This window comes from Bombina bombina, chromosome 2, assembly GCF_027579735.1.
Source record: "Bombina bombina isolate aBomBom1 chromosome 2, aBomBom1.pri, whole genome shotgun sequence".
NCBI classification, from domain to species: Eukaryota; Metazoa; Chordata; class Amphibia; order Anura; family Bombinatoridae; genus Bombina; species Bombina bombina.
In genome coordinates, this window is record NC_069500.1 from 457963737 (window position 1) to 457989983 (window position 26247).

The 26247-nt window shown below is 33.3% G+C and overlaps 1 protein-coding gene across 1 annotated transcript; it reads right to left on the reverse strand.

Moving 5' to 3' along the window:
• Positions 1-462: 462 nt before the first annotated feature.
• On the reverse strand, positions 463-1392 carry LOC128647011 (olfactory receptor 11L1-like). The gene has a single exon (XM_053699820.1). It carries the CDS (start codon positions 1390-1392, stop codon positions 463-465), a length of 930 nt encoding a protein of 309 aa, XP_053555795.1.
• Between the last annotated feature and the right edge of the window lie 24855 nt (positions 1393-26247).

A 26247-nucleotide genomic window follows, 5' to 3' on the forward strand; every position in this document is an offset into this window, starting at 1 on the left:
TAACAAGTGAATAATTAAAAGACAATGATTTAACACCTACTTTTAATTTCAAATAAGGTGTATATTTTTTTTATGACAAATATATTTCTCTTGTGAAAGACATCAGCCAATCATAGACTAGTATACATATACCCTGTGAGCTTGTGCACGTGCTCAGTATGATCTTGTTCCCCAGAAAGTGTGTAAATAAAAAGACTGTGCAAAATGGGATAATAGAAGTAAATTGGAAAGTGTCCTAAAACTGCATGCTCTATCTGAGTCATAAAAATGAATTTTGACTTGAGTGTCCTTTTAAAAACTATTATAAGTAGCGTTGCAAAATTAACTATAATATCCCTTAACATGCATCAGCACTAACATTAATACTAATATATTGTTCTTATTTATTCTAACTAAAGAATAGTAAAGTGTGATATTATAAATAAATGAAGCTGTGTTGCCTAGCCATCCAAATTTCATATTTTATTTTACATTATCTAATAATTTTTGCACACCTGCTTTTATCTCTCTATTTCTTAGGCTATAAATAATGGGATTTAGCAAAGGAGTGACCACTGAATAAATAAGTGATAAAATCTTATTAAAGTTACTTGGCAGTCTCCCAGTAGGAGCCACATAAACTGAAATGAGAGTTCCATAAAATGTACACACAACAGCCAAGTGTGAGCTACATGTGGAAAATGTTTTCTTCCTGCCAGTGGCAGAAGGAATTCTAGCAATAGTGTCAATGATACAAATATAAGTTCCAATGACAAATATAAATGGTAATAGGGTTACTGATGATGAGAAAATAAAAGTCTCAATTTCAACAAATGAGGTATCCGAACAGGAGAGCTTCATAATAGGTGCAAAATCACAAAAGAAATGATCGATAATATTTGGGCTGCAGAACTCTAATTGAGAAACCTTCACAAGTATTATTAACATGGACATAAATCCACCTGCCCATGACCAGATGATTAGTTCTTGGCAAAACCTTAAAGTCATGACAGAGGCATAGTGCAAGGGCTTACAAATAGCCATGTAACGGTCATATGACATCATTGCAAGAAGAAAACATTCTGTTGCTCCTAAAGAACCACATACATAAAACTGTGCCAAGCAACTTGTTAGGTAAATTGTGGACCCTTCTTCCAATATAATATGTAAAAACAAAGGTATTAGGTTGGTTGTAAACGTAATTTCCGACAATGATAAACCACAGAGCAAGAAATACATTGGTCTGTGTAGCTGATTTCTGGTTGAAACCAATAAAATAACCAGAAAGTTACCATTTAATGTAATTAAATATATTGCAAGGAAAAAAATAAAGAGTATGATCTTTATTTCTTGAAGATCTTGTAATCCTACAATCCAGACATCAAAGATTCTTGTATAGTTCTCTTCCAACATTTTCTGCTGAAATAATTGAATGAAATAAATCAAATTCAAATGTTGTTTCTGTCAAAAATTATTTTCATAATTTATGCAAATACATTAACAATACATATTGACAGACAGAATACAGAAATAATTCTTTATGGCCATATCATAAATATTAGTTTTAAAAGCATCATACTTAGGGGCATATTTATCAAGCCCCTATGTGTTCATATATGTAAGAGATACTTGGTATATTCTTGTTTTTCATTTTTCTACTTTAATCCTTAATTTTTTTATTCATATGACAACTAGATAATGAAAAAGCAGCCATTATGTAAAAATATTGTTAAAGGGACACTGTACCCAATTTTTTTTCTTTCGTGATTCAGAGTGAGCATGAAATTTTAAGCAACTTTCTAATTGACTCCTATTATCAAATTTTCTTCATTCTCTTGTTATCTTTATTTGAAATGCAAGAATGTAAGTTTAGATGCCGGCCCACTTTTGGTGAACAACCTGGGTTGTCCTTGCTGATTGGTGGATAAATTCATCCATCAATAAAAAAGTGCTGTCCAGAGTACTGAAACCAAAAAAAAAGCTTAGATGCCTTCTTTTTTAAATAATGATAGCAAGAAAACGAAGAAAAATTGATAATAGGAGTAAATTAGAAAGTTGCTTAAAATTGCATGCTCTTTCTGAATTACAAAAGAAAAAATTTGGGAACAGTGTCCCTTTAAGGAATTGGTTTTTTTAATCATTTGCTCTTATTTGCCTAGATTACGAGTGGCGTGCAAACTGTAGCGCAAGTGTGCTATGGTTTTTTTTTCCGGCTTCCTAGAGCGTCTTCAGCCTCTTTAGCCTCACCAGTCCTTATGTTATTAAATAATATTTATAACAAAAGTACTGGGGAGGCTAAAGAGGCTGAAGATGCTCTAGGAAGCCGGAAAAAAAAACCATAGCACACTTGCGCTACAGTTTGCACGCCACTCGTAATCTATGTGATTTTTATTGCTAATATTTCAGATGTTTTAAAAAGGCAGTGTCTGAATATTTAAATATTTTTTATATTATATCAGATTTTTCTTTGTAGTCACAACTATATTATTATTATTATCATAATTATTAATATTATTATTATTTTAAATTTTATGTTTTCAGGGATGGCTTAGAAATATTCCCAAAGCGAGCTGACTTCTAATTGCTCATGTAAGTTAGCCATAGGGTCATTTTGCTAAACATCATAAGACATAAATGAGAGCCCTGGTAATTTATTTCACTCTAACGAATACCTTTACATTTAAATTAAGAACATAGAAATTTCATAATTATTAGATAAAAATTAAACGATCAAATTGACTATATCTTGCTTTAAGCCAAAATAATTTTTAGTGAGAACCATTAATCACATTTTACCTGGTATAAAATAGAAATAATTATAAATAAATCCTCTGATTTCATACTGAAATTGGAACTATGTGGTGCTGGGCATCCGACACCTAACTCACTTATGCATTGTCCATTGTGTGGGTCCTATGTTCTAAGGACTGACAGGTCCAAGAGAAATGCCCATTTCAGTCTCACTAGTCTTTCCTAGCACCCGTTAGGTGAAATGTTATAAAACAGTGAACTGACCCACATTGTACAGATGAGTGGTGGTGGTCCCTTTAAAGTATAGTGCTTTCTGCCCTTTGAACCATCCAAACACATTGCCATTTAATGCGGTTCTCAGCAGTGTGGAGGGGCATGGTTCCAAAGCATATAATGTACAGTCATTAAAAATAAAAATCATTTCTGTTTTTTAATAGTTTAGATAATAAATATGTAAACTAAGTTTCATAGTACATGCAGTAGGTTATTTACAATTACTCATCTCGCCACTGAAAGGTTGGTGAAACAGGTATGTGTGAAACGGTTCACTTAAAGGGATATTAAAGTCTTGCAGGTATAGGTGTACCGCACACCTTTTTGGCCGTCACGCAACGTCAGTACCGCACTTTAAAAAAAGTTCTTTTTCAATAGGACTTCAATAGCGCCGGTATTACGAGTTTTGCTCTGAGGCCAAAAAGTGAGCGGTACAGCCTAAAACCACAAGATCCGTACCGCCATCTAAAGTCAGTAGTTATGAGTTTTATGTTACAAAGCTGTAACATAAAACTCATAACTAAAGTGTTAAAAAGTACACTAACACCCATAAACTACCTATTAACCCCTAAACTGAGGCCCCCTCGCATCACAAACACTAAAATACAATTATTAACCCCTAATCTGCCGCTCCAGACATCGCCGCCACTAAAAAAATTATTAACCCCTATTCTGCCACTCCCCGACATCGTCGCCACTATAATAAACCTATTAACCCCTAAACCGCCGCACTCCCGCATCACAAACACTATTTAAAGATTAAACCCTAATCTGCCGTCCGCCCACACCGCCGCTATAATAAACCTATTAAACACTAAACCACAAGCCCCCCACAACGGAATATACTATAATAAATTATTAACCCCTAAACCTCTGGCCTCCCACATCAGTAACTCTACATAAATATATTAACCCCTAAACCTAGCCCTAAGGTAACCCTAAGCATAACCCTAACCCTAACACCCCCTAACTTAAATATAATTAAAATAAATCTAAATTAAACTTACTATTTTTACCTAAACCATTTCTATTTAAAACTAAATACAAACTTACCTGTAAAAAAAAAAAATAAGCTAGCTACAAAATAACTAATAGTTACATTGTAGCTATCTTAGGTTTTATTTTTATTTTACAGGTAAGTTTGTATTTATTTTAACTAGGTAGACTAGTTAGTAAATAGTTATTAACTATTTATTAACTACCTAGTTCAAATAAATACAAATTTACCTGTAAAATAAAACCTTAGCTGCCTTACAATAAAACCTAACATTACAATAAAATAAAATAAATTCAATTAATTAAACACAATTATCTAAATAAAATAAAAAATAAACACTAAATTACACAAAATAAAAAACAAAATGATCAAAAATAAAAACTAATTACACCTAATCAAATAGCCCTATCAAAATAAAAAAGCCCCCCCCCCAAATATAAAAAAGGGCCTTTTGCGGGGCATTGCCCCAAAGAAATCAGCTCTTTACCTGTAAAAAAAAAATACAAACAACCCCTCAACAGTAAAACCCACCACCCACACAACCAAACCCCTGAAATAAAAACCTATCTAAATAAACCTAAGCTGTTGGTGGTAGGAGACTCTATTATTAGGAAGGTTGATAGGGTAATTTGTCATCCAGACCCTTTACATAGAACAGTTTGCTGTCTTCCAGGGGCTCGTGTTAGGCATATTGTGGAGCGTATTGATAGATTGTTAGAGGGATGTGGGTCTGATCCTGCAGTCATGGTGCATATTGGTACTAATGAAGGAATCGGTGGGAGATGGAGAGTCCTAAAAAATGACTTCAGGGAGTTAGGTAGCAAGCTTAAAGCAAGGACCTCCAAAGTAATATTTTCTGAGATATTACCAGTGCCGTGTGCTAATTCAGTAAGGCAGAAGGAGTTAAGGTCTGTTAATTCATGGCTAAAGACATGGTGTAAAAATGAGGGGTTTGACTTTTTAGAACACTGGGCTGATTTTTCACTAGGGTACAATTTGTACAGTAAGGATGGATTGCACCTGAATGACATGGGTGCAGGTGTGTTGGGGGAAAGGATGGTAGCACGTTTAGAGAACCTTTTAAACTAGGCAAAGGGGGGGAGGGTCAGTTAGAACAAAATAGAACAGAGAGATCAGTCTGTGAATATGACAATCCCTTAATATCTCAAGGAAGGGATGACTTAAGAAATGTCACATTAGAAAATATAGAGGAAAGCACACCGAGTAGCAGCAGAAAGCACATGAAAATTAAATGTATGACAACAAATGCAAGAAGCATGACAGGTAAAATGGGGGAGCTGACGCTCTTAGTTGCAGAAGAGGACTATGATGTTATCAGTATAACTGAAACTTGGTGGGATGATTCACATGACTGGGCAGTTAACTTAGAGGGGTATACATTATTTAGGAGGGACAGGAATAATAAAAGGGGTGGAGGAATCTGCATGTATATTAAACCTAACCTTAAACCTACAATAAGGGAAGATATTTATGATACAAGTGACAATGTAGAGACCCTGTGGGTTGAAATAAAGAGTGGGGGGAAAAATCCTAAAAAAATATTACTAGGAACATGCTACAAGCCTCCCAACATTAGTGACCCGGAGGAAACTCAACTACTTATCCAAATAGGTAAGGCTGCTAATAACAGTGCTGTAATTATGGGAGATTTTAACTACCCTGATATAAACTGGGCCAATGAAACTAGTAATTCAGCTAAGGGGGATAGATTTTTAAATGTTCTCAGGGATAACTTCTTGTCACAATAGAGGAGCCAACTAGGAGTAAAGCTATATTGGATTTAGTGCTATCAAACAATACAGATATAATATCAAACATAGAAGTTAAAGAACATTTGGGTAACAGTGATCATAACATGGTCACATTTGAAATCTATTTTCAAATGCAGTGTTTTAAAGGCTTAACTAAGACTTTTAATTTCAAGAAAGCAAAATTCAACGATTTAAGGAAATCATTAAATAATATAAATTGGGACAATGTATTTTCTAATAAAAATACAGAGAATAAATGGATAATATTTAAAAATGTGTTAAATAAATATACATATCAACACATACCATATGGTTATAAAAGTAAAAATAAAAAAACAAAGCCATTATGGCTAAATAAAAATGTGTTAAGAGAAATTAGGAAAAAACGTAGGGCATTTAAATTATTAAAAGAAAATAGTACAGACTCAGCATACAATATTTATAAGGAATGTAACAAAGCATGCAAAAAAGCAATCAAATTAGCCAAAATTGAAAATGAAAAATTAATTGCTAAGGATTCTAAGTCTATCCCTAAAAGGTTCTTTAAGTACATAAATGGCAAAAAATCTAAGAAGGATAATATAGGTACATTAAAATGTGTGGAGGGTAGCATGATAAATAATGACAGGGAGAAGGCTGAGGTACTAAACCAGTTTTTTTCTTCAGTATACACAAGAGAAGAACCATTGAATGATACTTTTGAACATAATAGAACATGCCAGTCCATACCACTAACTGGGTTTTGTTTAGAGGATATCAGGAAAAAACTGGAAAATATTAAGGTAAATAAAACTCCAGGCCCAGATGGAATACACCCAAGGGTGTTGAGGGAACTTAGCACTGTTATAGACAAACCTTTACTCTTAATTTTTCAAGACTCATTATCCTCAGGCATGGTACCCCAGGATTGGCGTAAAGCTGATGTGGTGCCACTCTTCAAAAAGGGAAGCAGGGATGATCCAGGAAGCTATAGACCAGTTAGTCTGACATCAATAGTGGGGAAGATATTTGAAGGGATTATAAGGGATTATATTGATGAGCATATTCGTGTAAACAAGATTATGAGTTCTAATCAGCATGGCTTTAGGAGAAATAGATCATGTCAAACTAATCTGATTAGATTCTACGAGGAAGTAAGTCAAAATATAGATAAAGGGGAATCAGTGGATGTGATATACTTAGATTTTGCAAAGGCATTTGATACAGTGCCACATGAGAGATTAATGCACAAAATTAAGGGACTGGGAATAGCTGAAAATGTTAGCTCATGGATAAATAACTGGATAAAAGATAGGGAGCAACGAGTAGTAGTAAATGGATCATACTCAGATTGGACAAAGGTAATCAGTGGCGTCCCCCAGGGATCAGTACTGGGCCCTGTTCTTTTTAATATTTTTATAAATGACTTGGAGCAAGGATTAAATAGCGACATCTCTATTTTTGCAGATGATACTAAGTTAAGTAAGGTCATAAGGTCAGAGCAGGACGAACTGTCTTTACAAAGGGATTTGCTAAAATTAGAACTATGGGCAAGTGAATGGAAAATGAGATTTAATACGGAAAAATGCAAGGTTCTACATTTTGGAAGTAAAAATAAGCAGGCTACGTATTTTTTAAATGGGACAAGACTTAGCCAAACACAGGAGGAAAGGGATTTGGGAGTAGTAATAGATAACAAGCTAAAGATGGGTGCACAATGCAGGGCAGCGGCTTCAAAGGCTAATAAGATACTAGCATGTATTAAAAGAGGTATTGATTCAAGGGAGGAAAGCATAATTCTGTCATTATATAAAGCCCTGGTAAGACCTCACCTTGAGTTTGGAGTGCAGTTCTGGGGACCAATTGCTAAAAAAGATATTGCAGAACTAGAAAAAGTTCAGAGAAGGGCCACAAAGCTAATAAGGGGATTGGAGAAATTAACCTATGAGGAGAGGCTAGCCAAACTGGGTCTGTTTTCTTTAGAAAAAAGGCGCTTGAGAGGTGACATGATTACTTTATATAAATATATTCAAGGCCCATATACAGAGATGGCAGAAGCTCTGTTTATTCCAAGAAAATTGTTTCTGACAAGAGGTCATAATTTAAGGTTGGAGGAAAGGAGATTTAATCTCCTGCAACGGAAACGTTTTTTCACTGTGAGAGCAATAAAATTGTGGAACTCATTACCAAAGGAGGTAGTGAATGCCAATACCATAGATACATTTAAAAATAGTCTGGATAAGTTTCTGTATACTAACAAAATTCATGGATATGATTGCTAGTATTAAATGGGTCACATTTTAATGGGGTTATTTAAGCTTAACTGGAGCTTTTTGTAAGTATTTTAGATTTGTATAGGTTGAACTCGATGGACTTCAGTCTTTTTTTCAACCTTATCTACTATGTTACTATGTTATGTTAAACATTGCCCTGAAAAGGGCATTTGGATGGGCATTGCTCTTAAAAGGGCATTTAGCTTTTTTACATTGCCCAAAACCCTAATCTAAAAATAAAACCCACCCAATAAACCCTTAAAAAAACCTAACACTAACCCCCAACGATCCACTTACAGTTTTCGAAGACCGAACATCCATCCTCATCCAGGCGGCAGAAGTCTTCATCCAAGCAGGCAGAAGTCCTCCTCGAAGCCAGCAGAAATCTTCATCCAAGCGGGCAGAAGTCTTCATCCAGACAGCATCTTCTATCTTCATCCATCCGGCGCGGAGCGGGTCCATCTTCAAGACATCCGGCGCGAAGCATCCTCTTCTTACGAAATCCGCTGGAAAATGATGTTTCCCTTTAAGTGTGTCATCCAAGATGGTGTCCCTTACATTACGATTGGCTGATAGAATTCTATCAGCCAATAGGAATCAAAGGGAAAAAATCCTATTGGCTGTTGCAATCAGCAAATAGGATTGAGCTTTCATCCTATTGGCTGATCCAATCAGCCAATAGAATTGAGCTTTTTTTTAAAAAAGAATATGGCTTCTTAAAACCATTTGGATAGCCACTATAAGTTCACACTGCACTGTTCAGTTCTAATATCTCGATTGCACTGAACCAAACCTGTTTAATTGTTATAACACATTTGTTACAGTGAAAACACAATATTAGAAGTAAACCCATTCAGGATTAAATGATCCCTTTATTGCCCATTCTCCAGTTTTGCATAACCAACACAGTTATATTATATCATTCTTTCCTCTGTTATTACCTTGTATCTAAGCCTCGCAGACTGCCCCCTTATTTTAGTTCTTTTGACAGACATGAATTTTAGCCAATCAATGCTGACTCCTAGGTAACTCCACATGCATTAGCACAATGTTATCTATATGGGACACATGAACTAACACCCTCTAGCTGTGAAAAACTATCAAAATTCCTTGAGATAAGAGGCAGCCTTCAAGGACTTAGAAATTAGCATATGAACCTACTTAGGTTTAGCTTTCAAATAAGAATACCAAGAATACAAAAAAAATTTGATGATAAAAGTCAACTTATTATTTTTTTTAAATTGCATGCCCTATCTGAATCATGAAAGTTTAATTTTGACTAGACTGTTCCTTTAACTTCTAATAATAAGCTAGCTATATATTGTGGCATATGGTATGATTACATTAGTAATAATGGTTTTGTAAAATAGAGGCCTTTTTCAGTCTTATGGTTCTTTTTAGTTTAAATAAATATAATACTTTCAAGCTCCAGAAAGCATGATATTGGCTGCCTGTGGTTAGCATGGTTAGAGTCAGGCATTGCACGTGTGCTTAAGAGAATTTTTTAAAAAGGTGCAACAGAAACAAAGGTTTACGTGAATTTGAAGGGACATGAAACCTAAACATTTTATTTTATGATTCCGATAGAGCATGCCATTTTAAACAGCTTTCCAATTTACTTCAATAATCTAATTTGTTTTCTTAGGCATCCTTTATTGAAAATAATACCTAGGTTGGCTCTGGAGCTGCTGATTGGTTGCTGCACATATATGCCTCATGTTCAGATAGCTCCCATTAGTGCATTGCTGCTTCTTCAACAAAGAATACCAAGAGAATGAAGCAAATGTTTTAATCTAAGTAAAAAGGAAAATTGTTTAAAATTGCATTCTTTATCTGAATCATGAAATACATTTGTGGTGTCTCTTTAAGACTTTAAGCAGGGCTTTAAAGCTGTGTTACTTACTGTTTATATAAAACATACGGCTTTGCTGAATCATGCATATCAAAATGAATATTCTGATATTTTCCTGTGAAATTTGCAATGCATTCAGCCAAGGGGTTAATTGTATTTAAACCAAGAACTTTATTTTTAAAAGTCACATCTATCTATCTATCTATCTATCTATCTATCTATCTATCTATCTATCATCTATCTATGTATCTATCTATCTATCTATAACCTATCTATCTATCTATCTAACAATCTATCTATACCATGTGACAGCCATCAGCCATTCACAAATGCATACACGCACTATGTGACAGCCATCAGTCAATCACAAATGCATATACGCTTATTCTGTGAATTCTTGAACATGCTCAGTAGGAGCTGGTGATTTAAAAAGTTTAAATATAAAAAGAATGTGCACTTTTTTTAAATGGAAGTAAATTGGAAAGTTGTTTAAAATAACTGCTCTATCTGAATAATGAAAGTTTAATTTTGACTTGAGTGTCCCTTTAAGCAGCATCGCCAGTGGTTATTCATCAACATCTTTTTCTTAAAAATCTTTCTTATCTTAAAGAGACAATGCTGATAAATGGGTTCTGTATTGTAGACTTGTGCACAGCGGAAACATTTGTTTTGGTTCATTTTGGAATTTCGTTTTCAGATCGATTCAAATTTGGATACATTCTAAAGTATTTTGTTTTGTATTCATTTGTATTCTCATAAATTAGTATGTATTCGGTTCGGATTTGATTCGTAAATTTGGAAGTTCGGTATGTGTTAGGTGGGATGTGCTGTGTATTAGACTAGTATTATGTACTGTATATTAGGGGCTCCATGTACTAAGCCGTCAATTCATCCGTCATTTTAGACGCGGCTAAACTCGCCGTTACTCGCCGCGGGCGAAATGGTGTCCGCTGTAGCTATGTACTAATAATCCCACAACAAATAGACACCTCTAGCCCGCCGCGAGCAGTGGCGGAATATTGATAAATTTGACGCCTCGCTCGCCGCGAATAAGCTGATGTACTTAACTTTCAGTTCAATTGTCTGGCCAATTGTTAACACGTGACATGTAAGGTGTCATGAACGTCATAGTAGACGCGGGAATAGAATTTTGCTCCTATAAATGGACAAGTTTTCTAAACAACTTTATTATTGTTCCAAAATTTTTGGAGAGTAATTACAGAGCGCTCGTTTTTGAGATCTTTATTTACTATTTCGATATGGCTTCATCTGGATCTGAAACCGCTTCAAAATCCAAGAATCCTCACTTTTCTCATCAGCAAAACGTCGTTTTGATTGATATGATTATTGACTCTTATGATTATTTGTTTGGATGTCGTGTCAAACAGACAAATTTTTCTAGAAGGAAGCAGATCTGGCAAAGGATCAGCGACGCTGTTAGTGCCCAGGGTCCAGGAAAAAAGGATGTCGATCAGCTGAAGAAGCGTTACAACGACATTAAACGCTTCGCCAAAGCTAAATTGGCCAGAGAGAAAAATTCGGCACGTGCTACCGGAGGTGGACCAGCATATGTGGCAGACCTCAATGACTATGAGCAGAAGCTTGTTCAGCGTCTGGGACCGGAGATCATCACTGGCATAACGGATGATTGTGACAGTGATTTAAGAGGTAAATGTACAACATAGTTGACGTAAATGTTCTTTTTAAAGTTATGATAGGTTATTGTCTCCAATATATATTTCTTTAAAATAACATTATCTGACTTCTTACGCTTCAGTATCCTATATGCCATCTAGGCCCTGAATACTGTAATCATTTATGTCGCATATATGTATAAGGGATTGTACAAGCCATTTAGGCCCCAAATACTGTAATCATTTATGTCGCATATATGTATAAGGGATTGTACAAGCCATTTAGGCCCGAAATACTGTAATAATTTATCTCGCATATATGTATAAGGGATTGTACAAGCCATTTAGGCCCCAAATACTGTAATCATTTATGTCTCATATATGTATAAGGGATTGTACAATAATAGTATTGTTATACTGCCTTTTTTTTAATGGTCTAACGGAACTAAAGATTTGTTGATTATTAATATAGTGATCCCTAAAGATAACATCCATGTGTTTATTTTCAAACCAGTATTGCATAGAAACCTTAAAGAGATAATGACAATAGAAATAATGTAATTTGAAACTATTAAAATAATATTGTATGTCCAACATTAATCATGAGACTAACCCCAGATCACATGCCTTCTTAAATTTCTGATCTATTGACTTCCATGTTGCGTTATTTCACTATAGAATATTATTGTTAGCATCTTTCAAAATTTTTCTCCGCTTTATAAACATACATTTTTCAGATATAGCTATGCACATAGTTGACGCAGTCACATGAACCATCTATGTGCATCAACCAATGATCATTTACTGTGCCTGTATAGATTTGCTTTTCCTCAAAGTATAAAAATCCAATGAATGCAAAAACATAATACATTTAAATATTTTTAAAAATGCATTTTCTTATGCAATTTGTAAAGGTAATTATTTTTATTTTAAGGGCCACTAAACCCAAAATCTTTTATTAATGATTCGGATAGAGAATTGAAATTTAAACAACATATTACTTCAATTTTCTAGATATTCTTAGTTGAAGAAAAATAAATACACATGTTGAGCCAATCACACGAGGCTTCTTTGTGCATCAATCAAATGCTTTTCAACAAAGAATATCTATAGAATAAAACAAATTAGATAATATAAGTAAATTATAAAGATGTTTATAACTGCATTCTCTTTCCAAATCATAAAAAAGGTGGTTGGCATGTCCCTTTAATGATTGAGCCTGCATTCACTGCTGTAATTATTATTATTAACAGTTTTAACTTTCAGTTTCAAATATAAATAAAAATAAACCTAATTTTTTTTTTAATTTTTTTTTTTTTAAGCAATGCCAACAACAGCAGAGCCTGTGAGGAGTAACGAGGTGCCCACTTGTTCTACTTCTTCTTCTGCGGTTTCGAGACCACCCGGTGCAGCTGTTTCAAGACCTTCGGACAGTTTTACACATGGACAATTTATACGCTCATCATCTAATGTTACACACACAACTTCCTCGGCGGACACACTTCCGGATCTAAGGACCAGCACTCCACAAACTGGTGTTGGTAGAGCAACTGGTAAGTACTTTACAAATGAATAATTTCAATGTTGTGTGTTTTATCTCTTTTATCTCTCAATTTTTTTTTTGTAATTTTTTTTTTAAATGTCAAATGTCATTATTGACATATTCTATTTCGAGATCTTGTACATATTTTTTTAAATGAGGATTCTTGTAGAGCATGCATGCTATTTTAATCAACTTTCTAATTTTTTTAAAATTTATCATTATTTTCTTTTTGAGAATTGATCATAGTATTACATAAGAAAGCTGATAGAAATTCCATGCAATATATCTTATTCTCAAAAAGATTATTTTTGCTTCAGTGTCCAGTTAATTGCAAAATACATTTCCATTAATAATTTCGAATATATCGTTACATTGACAAAAAAGCATTTTATTTATTTATTTTTATGTTATTTATTTTTTTATAGGTGATTTGGGACGTCTTTTCCAGAGATTGACTGGACATTCATCTCCATTATTTGATGGTATGTATCATATATGTATATATATATATATAATGTAACTTAAATTGTTGTATGACGGTTGTATCTGCTCTCTCCTATTCTATTTCTGCAAGTGTTTTTATAACATTTTATTTTTATTTACTAACAATTTGTTATGTCTTGATCTAGAAGAAGAAAACTCATCAAGGGAGATCACTATCAATCTCATGCCGATAGTGGAAAATCCCATTCAAGATGAACCACCAGGAGGGCATGATGGAAGTGAGACTCCGGATATTCTTGAAGATTTGGGAGATGCGCAACCGGATGAAATTCACACACCAGAAAACATTGAGGAACCTGTTGAAACACAGGCACCACCAATTGAACTGCAAACAGGTGGTGTAAATATTGACAATACACCGGCAGAAGGACAATTTGGCGATGTTGCATTGAGGGAAATGTTGACACTGGCAAGGCAATACAGAGAGGACCACAGAGAAATGCAGAATATTATTAACACTAATATTGAACGCTGGGCTGCTCTGTCAGAAAAAAATGTGGAAATCGAAAGGCAAAGGAATGAGATAGAGATGCAGAAATTACAGCTGCAAAGAGAGATGTTCCAGTGGCAGAGGCAGATGGATGAAGAGAAAAACCATCAAATTAACAGAGCTTTGAGCATCAGCGAAAGGACATTACAATCTCTGTTGGCTATTGTCAGTGAAAGGGAGGCGACAACAGACCCAAAGAGGCAACGTCTGGAGTGAACATTTTTTATTATCTAGTCACTGTTAATTTTTTTACTCTGTATATTGTGTACAAAGTTATTGTTTGTGTATTTTTAAGGGACACTGTACTCAAATTTTTTCTTTTGTGATTCAGATAGAGCATGCAAATTTGATCATAGGAGTACATTTGAAAGTTGCTTAAAATTGCATGCTCTATCTGAATCACAAAAGATAAAATTTGGATACAGTGTCCCTTTAAGTTTAAAATGTTAGTCACTGTTAATTTTTTTACTCTGTATATTGTGTTTAAAGTTATTGTTTGTGTATTTTTAAGGGACACTGTACTCAAATTTTTTCTTTTGTGATTCAGATAGAGCATGCAAATTTGATCATAGGAGTACATTTGAAAGTTGCTTAAAATTGCATGCTCTATCTGAATCACAAAAGATAAAATTTGGATACAGTGTCCCTTTAAGTTTAAAATGTTAGTCACTGTTAATTTTATTACTCTGTATATTGTGTTTAAAGTTATTGTTTGTGTATTTTTAAGGGACACTGTACTCAAATTTTTTCTTTTGTGATTCAGATAGAGCATGCAAATTTGATCATAGGAGTACATTTGAAAGTTGCTTAAAATTGCATGCTCTATCTGAATCACAAAAGATAAAATTTGGATACAGTGTCCCTTTAAGTTTAAAATGTTATTATTTAATAAAGACAAATTTTTTTATGGCCAAAAAAAAAGTTTATTTACATAAATTCAAACTCACTTTCGATTCTTCAACACAAAACTTTTTCTCAGTTATTAATCATGACAAAACAAAAAATGAAATCAAATTACATATTTACGGTATAAAAAATCTACTTGCTCCATTAACATTGCCAAAGTTGCCCTAATTTTAGAAATTTTTTGTTTGACATGATCTTCTAGACAACTCTGAGTACTTTTGTCTGCAGTCTCAATAGTTGATGTTGAAGATAAATCTGTAGAAAAATAAATGAAAAGCAAAATTTAATTCAATTGTCATATACATATTCAATGTATGATAGGGTTTTTCATCACAAATATTACCTCCTGATGTGCTGTTATCTACGTTATCTACTATATTAGCTTCTACACTTATGTCCACTCCTTTAAAGCTTTCATCTGAGCCAACTCCTATTTGAAATATACAATATATTTATTAGTTAAAACTTGTATTTTCTTAGATTTAAGATTACTGAGTATGAAACATACCTTTATCTACCATCATTGTTGGTAAAACTTCTATCCTTGGTTGAGTATCATCTGAAGTTAATGCTTCAAATATTGTCACACTATCAGGATTTTGAAATTCTTCCATTTCCATACTAGTTTCCATTTCTTCCATGGTAATATCTATGAACGAAATTACAAAGATAGAAAACTATTAAATCAAAAACCTTGTATATATTATTTAAAACAATAATAATAATAATCATTACAAGTGACATAGAAACCAATTTCTAAGTTTCATGATTCAGATAGTGCATGCAATTTAAATAAACTTTATATTTTACTTCATTCTTTTTGTATCTTTATTTGAAAAGCAAGAATCTAAGTTTAGATGCCAGCCCATTTTTGGTGAACCAACTGTGTTGTACTTGATAATTGGACAGAACCAATCAAAGAGTGCTGTCCATGGTGCTCAACCAAAAATTGGCTGGCTCCTTAGCTTAGATGCCCTCTTTTTCAAATAAAAATAGAAAGTAAATGAGGAAAAAAATGATAATAGAAGTAAATTAGCAACTTGATTAATATTGCATGCTAAAACTTTTTAAGCCAAAACCTAAAATATATGATTTAAAATTTAAATAATAAGTCATTACCTGTCTGTGTCTCTTTATGACAAATTGCATATGGATTTGGAGATAATTCAATATCCAATAGTGTTATTGGCAAAGGTGGAGAAAGAGCTTCACTTCTGGGTGTTTGCACCAACATTGACCTTAAGTAGCGTGGTGGGTGTGCACACTTCATTCTCCTACTTCTCATATCTATAAACATATATATAATAAAAAAATTTAATAAAAAAAATTGAAATAATTATGCTGCATGCTTACTTTTCTAACATGTTTCAATGTTATATAGTAATATATTTATATTTTATTATACTAACTCAGTTCTGCATGTTTCAATGTTATATACTAATATAGTTATATTTTACTCTACTAACTCATTTTTGTATGCTAAGTTTTCTAACCTTTTAAGTGTATATAGTTATATAGTTAAATTTTAATCTACTAACTCAGTTCTGCATGCTAACTTTTGTAACTTTTTGCAATTGTATATACTAATATAGTCAAAGTAACAGTCAGGAAATATTATTTTACTGGATTCGTCAATGATGATGCAGTTCAAAAATAAACCCTTTTTTTATATTATTAAAAATTATTTCATATATAATTTTGAAACTTACATGTCCTTATCAATCTTCGAATCGATTTATAGTACTTCGGTTCTCTTCTCTTCAAATCACTATATTTTCTAAGACACTGTCGTCTTGTTCTTTTAATTTTTGAAATACGATGCATTCTTCTCAGCATCTCGTATATAATTTTGTCTCGGCATTCCTGTCTCACTCCCCTCACACCACCAATCCGTTTAGGGAAATATTTATCCATGGCATAAACTAATATCACCAATTCTCCAGCACCAAAAGGTTCAGGACGCGACATGTTTGACGATGACGTGATTAATCGTTATGTCAATCATTAGCGCATTGATCCAGATATGTATCCCCGAAAAATAGAGAAAAATATAATGTATATGTAGATTAATGTATTTTATGAAGGTTTGTAAATATCGATGTTTATAGTTATTACAAATGATATTTGTTTCATATACATTTTCTTTGTTTCAGATGTGTTGATATGTATTAACATTTATACTTTGGTTTACAATAGTTATTGTTTCTAAACATTTTTTTATTTGTTTCAGATGTGTTTTTATGTATTAAAATTTAATTTGGTTTACAATTTTTATTTTGTTTATAAACATTTAATTATTTAAAGATGTGTTTATATGTATTAAAATGTTGTTTGGTTTAGAATTTTTATTTTGTTTATAAACATTTAATTATTTAAAGATGTGTTTATATGTATTAAAATGTTGTTTGGTTTACAATTGTTATTTTGTTTATAAACATTTTCTTTGTTTCATATGTGTTTATATGTATTAGAATTTATTTTGGTTTACAATTGTTATTTGGTTTCTAAACATTTCCTTTTTTTTCATATGTGTTTATATGTTTAACAAGTTACTTTGGTTTGCAATTGTTAATATATAATGTTTAAAGATTATAATTTTGTAATAAAATAATTTATTTTGCCATTATTTTCTATATGCCACTATTCTTTTAACAAATCTTGAATGCAAAAATATATCATAAAGGTTAAGAAAATAAGTGCTAAGAGTAATCCCTTAAGGTATTTATTTGAATATGGGAAAACCTAGTAGCTGTTAAAAATAGAGGTTAGAATAAAACAAATAAAATTAGCAAGTATTTTTTAACTCAAAAATCCAATCTGATAACATAAAGCACTGTTGAATATACTGTCGCTTGTTACAGCTACAATTCAATGACACAATACAATGAATTAGCATCAGCTATGGAGGGATTACATTACAATAATCACATATGTAAAAGAGTGAGAGCAGCTGTAGACACTAGTGTGATGTCACAAAGACAATGTATTACCTATAATATATTGTCTGTAATAACTTTGATCATAAACTTTATTTATTTGAAACCTTTGATAATTGAAGAGCAACAACTGTTATGTATTTAACTGTTTATCATGAGTGATTTTTAATAACCTTAACTCTTAAAAAAAAATGGAGACAAGTTAATAAAGAAAGTTTTTTATTGATCAACTGAAACTTTAATCCTCAAACACAAAATATTGTTCTGAAACCATGTCCCTTGTTGCATTTCCACGCCTATTAGCTTGTTCGACACATATTTCTTCTGGTAAATCATCAGTATCTATTGGATCTTCATCTTCTAATGGACAGCCTCTTTTAATTGCAATATTGTGCAGTATGCAGCAAACCAATATAATTTTGGCAACTTTCTCTGGTGCATACTGCATAGCACCACCAGGACGATCAAGACATCGAAACCGCATTTTCAAAAGACCGAAAGTCCTCTCAATAATCCCCCTGGTAGATCGGTGAGCTTCATTGAAACGTACTTGACTTCTGGTCTGTGGGTTGTTATAGGGAGTCAACAGCCATTCTGTACATGAGTACCCTCCATCTCCTAATAGAAGATATAATAAATATAAATATTAATATAAGAATAATTATAAAGATTCAGAACTATACAATACAATTAAACTATACAGATTACAGTCGACAAATTGGGCGCAATTTTGGTACATTGAAATGAGAGACATATTAGACGCCAGTTATGCTTACCTAGAAGCCATCCGTCAGGCATATTTCCCTCCTCGAACTTCCGGTATAACCCAGTCTGCCTTAAAATGTAAGAATCATGACAGGATCCAGGAAAGTTAGAACGGACACTGATAATCCTCATGTGGGGGTCACAGACCATCTGGACATTCAAGGAATGGAAATGCTTTCGATTCCTATAGATCTCCTCACGAGCTTGAAGTGGTCTTACAGCAACATGGGTACAGTCTATGGCACCTAGGACATTGGGCATCCCAGCCATCCTATAGAAATTTGACTTGATAGATTGCCATTCTTCAGGGGTAGATGGCAAACAAACATATCGATGAAAAATAACCATCATAGCCCCTATTACTTTGGATAAGTGGCGTGAAAAAGCAGATTGACTCATTCCAATAATGACGCTAGAAACTGCCTGAAAGGAGCCTGTTGCAAAAAAATGCAATGCCGCTAATAGTTTGAGAAGTCCCGGAATAGCTTGTGAACGAGCAGTCATCGGCTCCAAATGATCTTCAATCTCTCGATACAGGTGTAATATCGATTCACGATCAAGCCGGAATCTTTGTATGATCTCTCGGTCAGAAAGGCCGTGCAAACCAACCCGTGGAAGGAATACACGGGGGACACGAACTCTCCTTCTTCTAACCAATCGATTAGCTACATTTCCAGTATTCTGTCTTCTAGCCCGGATTTGCATCAAATGGAGAATAAACAAAAACAGAATTCTCTCCATAGCTGCTGAAATGAACAATGTAAGTACAATGCTGATATTACTGCCTTTTATATATGTCTAGACTGGCGTCTAGAGTGACTTTCCTATTGTTTTGTACCTTGCCCGCCACCTAAAAGGTGGCGAGGCAAAAATAATGAGGTGGGAGCGGAAATTGACGCGAGCGGACAAATAGATTTTTTAGTACATTCGTTTTTGGCGAGTTGGTGGTCAAATGTGTCTAATTACAGTAAAAAATGGAGAGGTAGCGAGGTATGGCGGATAAGTACGCTCGCAATTTTAAAGATGCGAGTTTTTACATAATTGACGGCTTTGTACATATCAGTTTGCGAGTTTGGGCGCGAGATTTGTTGCGGGTAGCTCGCTGACTGCTTAGTACATGGAGCCCTAGGTGTAATCCATCTGAATCAACATAAGTACCAACCTCACAGGTACCAGCTACACAATATGCCCAGAGCTAGCAGAGGTATATAACCTAATATACAATAGATAATACTAGTGTAATACACAGCACATCCCACCTAAGTACCAAGCTCACAGGTACCAGCTATATAATGTGCCCTGCACAGCGCTAGCAGAGTGATATAACCTAATATACTGTACAATACTAGTGTAATTAAAAGCAGGAGGTTATGCTACTAATTATACAAAATCAGAATATTGGAATATAGAGAACACGTTAGTATTTCGTATAGTAATACTAGGAAAAGTATATTACATATACCTTAGATATTATTCATTTAGGGAAAAGACTCTCTTAAAAAAACTATGGGTGGACTAATAACATCTGTTTCAGTTATTTTATTCAGATATACAATAAGCAGATTCATTTATCAGAATAGGGACCAGTCAAAGTCTCTATTCAGACCCCTTGGTTTTAATGTTTGTAGCTTGTTGATCCAGTACATTTCTTTACCCTTGAGTAGATGTTCCCTGTCGCCCCCTATTCTAGGAATATCAATTCTTTCAATAATTTCAAAGTGCAGTTGGCTGATGTTGAGCTCTGCTTCCAAGAAGTAGGAGAAGACAGGGACATCTTTGTTCTTGCATCTTATGTTAGATTTATGTTCTGTAATGCACTCCCTTGCTTCTCTACAGGACACGCCTATATAATTTAGACCACATGGGCACTTGATAAGATATATAATGTAACTTGATTTACAGGTTAAATATTGTTTTATTTTATATTTAGTACCTTTGGTGGGGTAGTAAAAAAATCTCCTTTTATCATTGAATTGTAGTTACTGCAACTCAAGCATGGATAACAACCGGTTTTCCCCGGACCAATTGTTTTTTGTATACTGCCTTTTTTACCACCTATGTCTGCTCGAACTAAATAGTCCTTTATGTTTTTATTTCTCCTGTAAGCTGGCATAGGTGGATTGTTGAAAGCATTAACAGACGGATTGAGATCTTTGAGGATATGCCAGTGTTTTCTAAGAATTGTATTTAATTTGTTACTCATGTTGTTATATTTTATTTTTTTGATACATAAGTTTACAAAGAAAATGGCTTCTTAAAAACTGATCTATATATTAAGACAACAGACAGAAATAGTCTCTTAAGATATGACAGTTATTACACTCCAAATGTTTTTAAAGCACTACCTATGAGCCAATTTACACGAATAAAAAGAATAGTCCGTGATCCCCAACAGTGTAATAAAAGATTAGAAGAAATGGCTACAAAATTTACAAAGAGAGATTATCCCAATCATTTAGTAGGAAAACAAAAAGAAGATGCCATTATTACACATGTAGAAAAAGAAAAACAAGTGAGGAAACCAGACAAAAAAACTGAGAGGTTAATTGTTGTAACTAAATATAACAACTTGAGTAAAAAAATAAATACAATTCTTAAAAAACACTGGCATATCCTGAAAGATCTTAATCCATCTGTTAGTGCTTTTAAAAATCCACCTATACCTACCCCTGGATAAGGGTTTTTTAGTGTTAGGTTTTTTATTTTGGGGGGTTTGGTGGGTTGGGAGGTTTACTGTTAAGGGTTAATTTGTATTTTTAGGTAAAAGAGCTGATCGCTTTAGTGCAATGCCCTACAAAAAGCCCTTTTAAGGCCTATTGGTAGTTTAATCTTAGATTAGGCAGTGTTTTATATTGGGGGTTATTTTAAAAGGGGTATTAGATTAGGTTTAAAAAAATAGATTTTTGATAATTTGGTTTATTTTTTTCTGTTATTTTAGACTTTTTTATTTTTTGTAATTTTAGATTTATTTATTTTAATCTAATGTTAGGTTTTATTTTTAAAGTAATGTTAGTATTTTTTTTTTTAATTGTAATTTAGTATTGTTTTATTTTATATAATGGGGGTTAATTTAGGGGGAGTTAGGTTAGGGGGCTTAGTGATTAGATTATTTATTTGCGTTGTGGGGGATGGTGGATTAGCGATTAATAGTTTAAATAGGTAGATTGTGTTGTGGGAGAATGGTGGTTTAGACATTTTATTGTTAGTTGCATTGTGGGGAAATGGTGGTTCAGAGGTTAATACATTTTATTGTTAGTTGCGATGTGGGGGAATGGCGGTTTAGAGGTCAATAACTTTTATTGTTAGTTGCGATGTGGGGGGATGGCGGTTTAGGGGTTAATACATGTATTATAAATTTTGATGTGGGGGGATGGGGTTTTGACAGGTCAGGTTTATTTTGCGAGGCCGGTTAGATTTTAATAGGAAAAAGGTTTCAAAAAGCTTCTTTTTCCTCTTTTACACCTAGTTGAACTGGGTGTAATTTTTGTTAATGTATCGGCAGCCTCTGACAGTGTATTAACAGTTTCCAGGTTGGATTATTTATAGATTAGCGGCTTCTGATACTTTGTATAGGACACGGAAATGTTTTCATCAGCCGGAGTCCGGTTGCTGAAATTGAGTTATAACGGGCCGTTGGAAGCAGTCGGTTAACAATATTGCTTCCAACAGCATATTTAACGGTTTGCGAGCGCACGCAAACCTAATTGTGGCTAAATGGAAACAAGCCCTATATGAATTAAAAAACAATAAAAAACTGCTCTCAACTGGTTAATACACGTAAAAAAAATTGTGTGTTTTAAGCTGACTTATCACAAAATATGCTTTTAGAGATTTTAAAATACCTGAGGTAAAGAATTTCATAATTATAAGTGAGCTAAGAATCACTAAAAAAATACACTGTGTTATATTGCTATATGAGAATGTGATAAAGGGCTGTGTGCGCTGTATGTGTGTGAGAAAAAAATTAAAACAACAAACTGTTGTGTGTGTCCGTGAAAAGTTCTATGAAAAAAACTACTCAATAAAAAGAATCTAAAACAAAATGTGTGTTTGTGTATAAGTTTTGTGGTATATACTGAGCAATCCCAGTATGCTAAAAAAAAGTGTTCAGGAAAGTGAAACTAAAATGTCTATGTGTGACCATAAAATAAGTATATGGTGAGTATGAAATGTGCTAAGACCTAAGTGCTAAGGCTATAAATGATGGGGGAAAAGAAAACAAATGTTTTCTCTTTTTTTCCCTTTTATATTTGCTCTGTAATTCTTTATATATCAACTGAAACAAATGTGAAATGTAGATTGGAGACCAATGGCATGGCACAACTTACTATTCAATGAAGGGGTAATAGGTGGGATACTAGTATCTACTTTATTATTATTCATTAAGGTTCTGTGTATTTAGGTTTTAACAATTATGTTTGATCCAGTATGAAGACTGGGCAGGATACCCCTTTAAGCACTCTTTCCCTTCATATTATACATTATATATGTGTGTGGTGTGTTTCACTGGGATAAAAACAATTACTTTATTTCTTCATATAAAAATGGGTCAAAACACAATTAAAAACATAATGTTTTACGCAAATAGTATCAAGGATTGTATCATAAGCTGAATCTTTGTTCCAGTGCTTCACCTTAGTTCAATTCATACTGAATACTGCAACACAATTCACTACTTGGTTTTGAAATGAAGTGCTTACTTAGGCAAGGTGATTCCACTTATATTGAAGTTACAAACAATAACCGGTATACCAATCCAATCTCTATCAGATTATTTCTGAATAATCAGTATTGAGGCCAAATAGTATTGCAGGGTGCATTTATACTAGACACTGGAACAAAGATTTGGCTTATGAGACAATGCTTGATACTATTAGCATAAGACATTATGTTTTTTAATTGTGTTTTGACCCATTTTTAATTTGTTTTCATCCCAGTGAAACACACCACAAACATATATAATGTATCATATGAAGGGAAAGAGTGCTTAAGGGGGTATCCTGCCCAGTCTTCATACTGGATCCAAAATAATTGTTAGAACCTAGATGCACAGCACCATAATGGATGGTAATAAAGTAGATACTAGTATCCCACTTATTCATTGAATAGTAAGTAGTGCCATTGGTCTCCAATCTACACTTCAAATTTGAGAATATCTGAACTAGAGCACAGGTGAAATAATCAGCTGATTAGTAAATATGGTTATTTTATCTGTTTTCTTCCAAGGTAATTCTGAAAACCTGGCCTGTTGGGGAGGCCTGAGAATAGGTTTGAAAACCAGTGTTCTAGATTATTAGACTACAATGTATTTGAAAAGTATTTCAATTGCTAAGTTGCTAACTACACTTATCAGTCATAATCAATATTACTTATGACACATATATGTACAGCATCCATTCTATAAATTAATGTAAAATTTACAACATCTATCTTTTAATTTGTCTAATTATTTAGTCCATTAGAAATTTTGCTAACTATATTTATTCTACTTTTAAGAATATAAACAATATTTTCTACTCACTATTTTTTGTCTTGCTTCTTTAATTCTTTCTTAAATTTTAGCTTCTATTATCACAAGAGACAGGTAAAACATTCAACATATCACTGATTGAAATACCTTAATTGCGCAGTAAAGATCAATTCTCCCTTTGCACGTCTGTGTTTTTCAAGCAGTATATAAAGTCATGAATGTATTTCCTTAGGGATTTAGCTATGGCATAATCACATTTAAATGTAATAACAGCTGTTTAAAGCAGAACAACCTTACAAATTAATTGTTTAAATTAAACATCACAATGTTAATTAAATTTGTTTCATACTTTCTTTATTTACCTGATTGCATATTGGGGGGAAAAATCTTGTAGTATTTTACAATACTTTTAATCACTTTCAAAAGCAGTATAACAGTTTATATATGTTTATAGACAAACATATAATTTATCAAATTTAACAGAAAATTGATGTCATAATTAGTAAATTACTAAAATCATTATCTCCCACCACTCAACAATTTGCAAAATATGTGTAATAAAAAGACATAGAAATCAAGTCACTATGGACCCATTTCTCAAAAGCAGATATACTTTTTTTTGAAAATCATTCTGCAAAGGTTCTAGAAAAGGTACATTTTGCTATTTTTCTCTAAGGGGCATTCCCTGAATTTTAGAATAGGAAGAAGAGATAAGCACAGTACAAGATGGCAATGCATAAAATGATAGAATTATTGCATTCACGTACTGAATTTTAGATAGAGTTCAGATTATGAGTAGATTTATTAATGGTCGAGCAGACATGATTCGCAGCCCTTATTGATTTATTTCAGCACCTGCATGCTAAAGATTCACAGTACATATATTTAACCAAAAGCAAATAAATTCAATATTTCAGTTTAATTTGCATTTTCTTCAAACAGATCATTTATTTCAGTGTTTGTTAACCACGGTTTCCTATGTTTGATTCTGGATTCCAGAGATCTGTATTACTTTCTATAGAATAAAGCACTTGTCTCTATGGGATATCCAGGTTCCAATTTTCTTCTTTGAGAATTAAGTGAGTTCTGCCCATGTGAATTCTGCATGATAACACTTAAATAATCAGGCCTTATATAACATACCCAGAGTGCCATAGTTCATCAGTATTAAAGAATAAAAAATGATATTTTGATAAAAACACCAGTGTGTAGTAAAAGCTAAACTGCTATCATGGCCAGGCGTGTGTCCTCACCGGCGTCAGGTGGAAAAAAATGAATGTTAAACAAAATTACCACACTGAAATTAAAGGCTGAGAAGCCCCTTTTACCAAAAACTATTACTAAATTACAGCACATTTAGATACACAGTAGATTTGCTAGAGATAAGTGTAAGAGAGTAACTAGTATTTAAAATAAGAAAAAAAAGTGCAGACAGATCCTTGTTGCACTTAAAAAGTCTATTATTTATTGTGTACAAAGTATAGTCATATCATCCAATTGTTTGTCATACCCACAGGCAAGATCTGACACATTTCCTGTGCCACCAGCACACTTCCTCAGAGAGTGACAACACTAGGCAAAATATAACTTCTTTAAATTAATTAATCAGTAACCTATAATGCAAAAGAAACTTAATAATATAAAAACAAAAGTAATAGAAACTTTGTAAATTCTGTGTATATTTAATAAAACTTTAAATAAGTTTGGTCTCATAATCCAGCAAAAATTCTGGCCGGTCTCAACGCTGCTTTTTAACGCCCGCTGGTATTACAAGTCTTGCAGGTACAGGTGTACCGCTCACTTTTTTGGCCAGACTTGGAAATACCGCAAATTCACTTACGTAAATTGTGTATCCTCTTTTTTCAATGGGACTTGCATAGCGCCGGTATTACGAGTCTGCCAAAAATTGAATTGTAGACCCTTTCCTGTCAAGACTGGTACCGAATTTTAAAGTCAGTAGTTTAGAGTTTTACACTACAACGCCATAGCATAAAACGCTTAACTAAAGTGCTAAAAAGTACACTAACACTCATAAACTACCTATTAACCCCTAAACCGAGGTCCTCCCACATTGCAAACAATAAAATAAAAAATGTAACCCCTAATCTGCCGAACCAGACATC

What these genes read in the sequence shown, in the direction of transcription:
- LOC128647011 (XM_053699820.1), bottom strand. Translation starts at nt 1,392, where the DNA reads ATGTTGGAAGAGAACTATACAAGAATCTTTGATGTCTGGATTGTAGGA.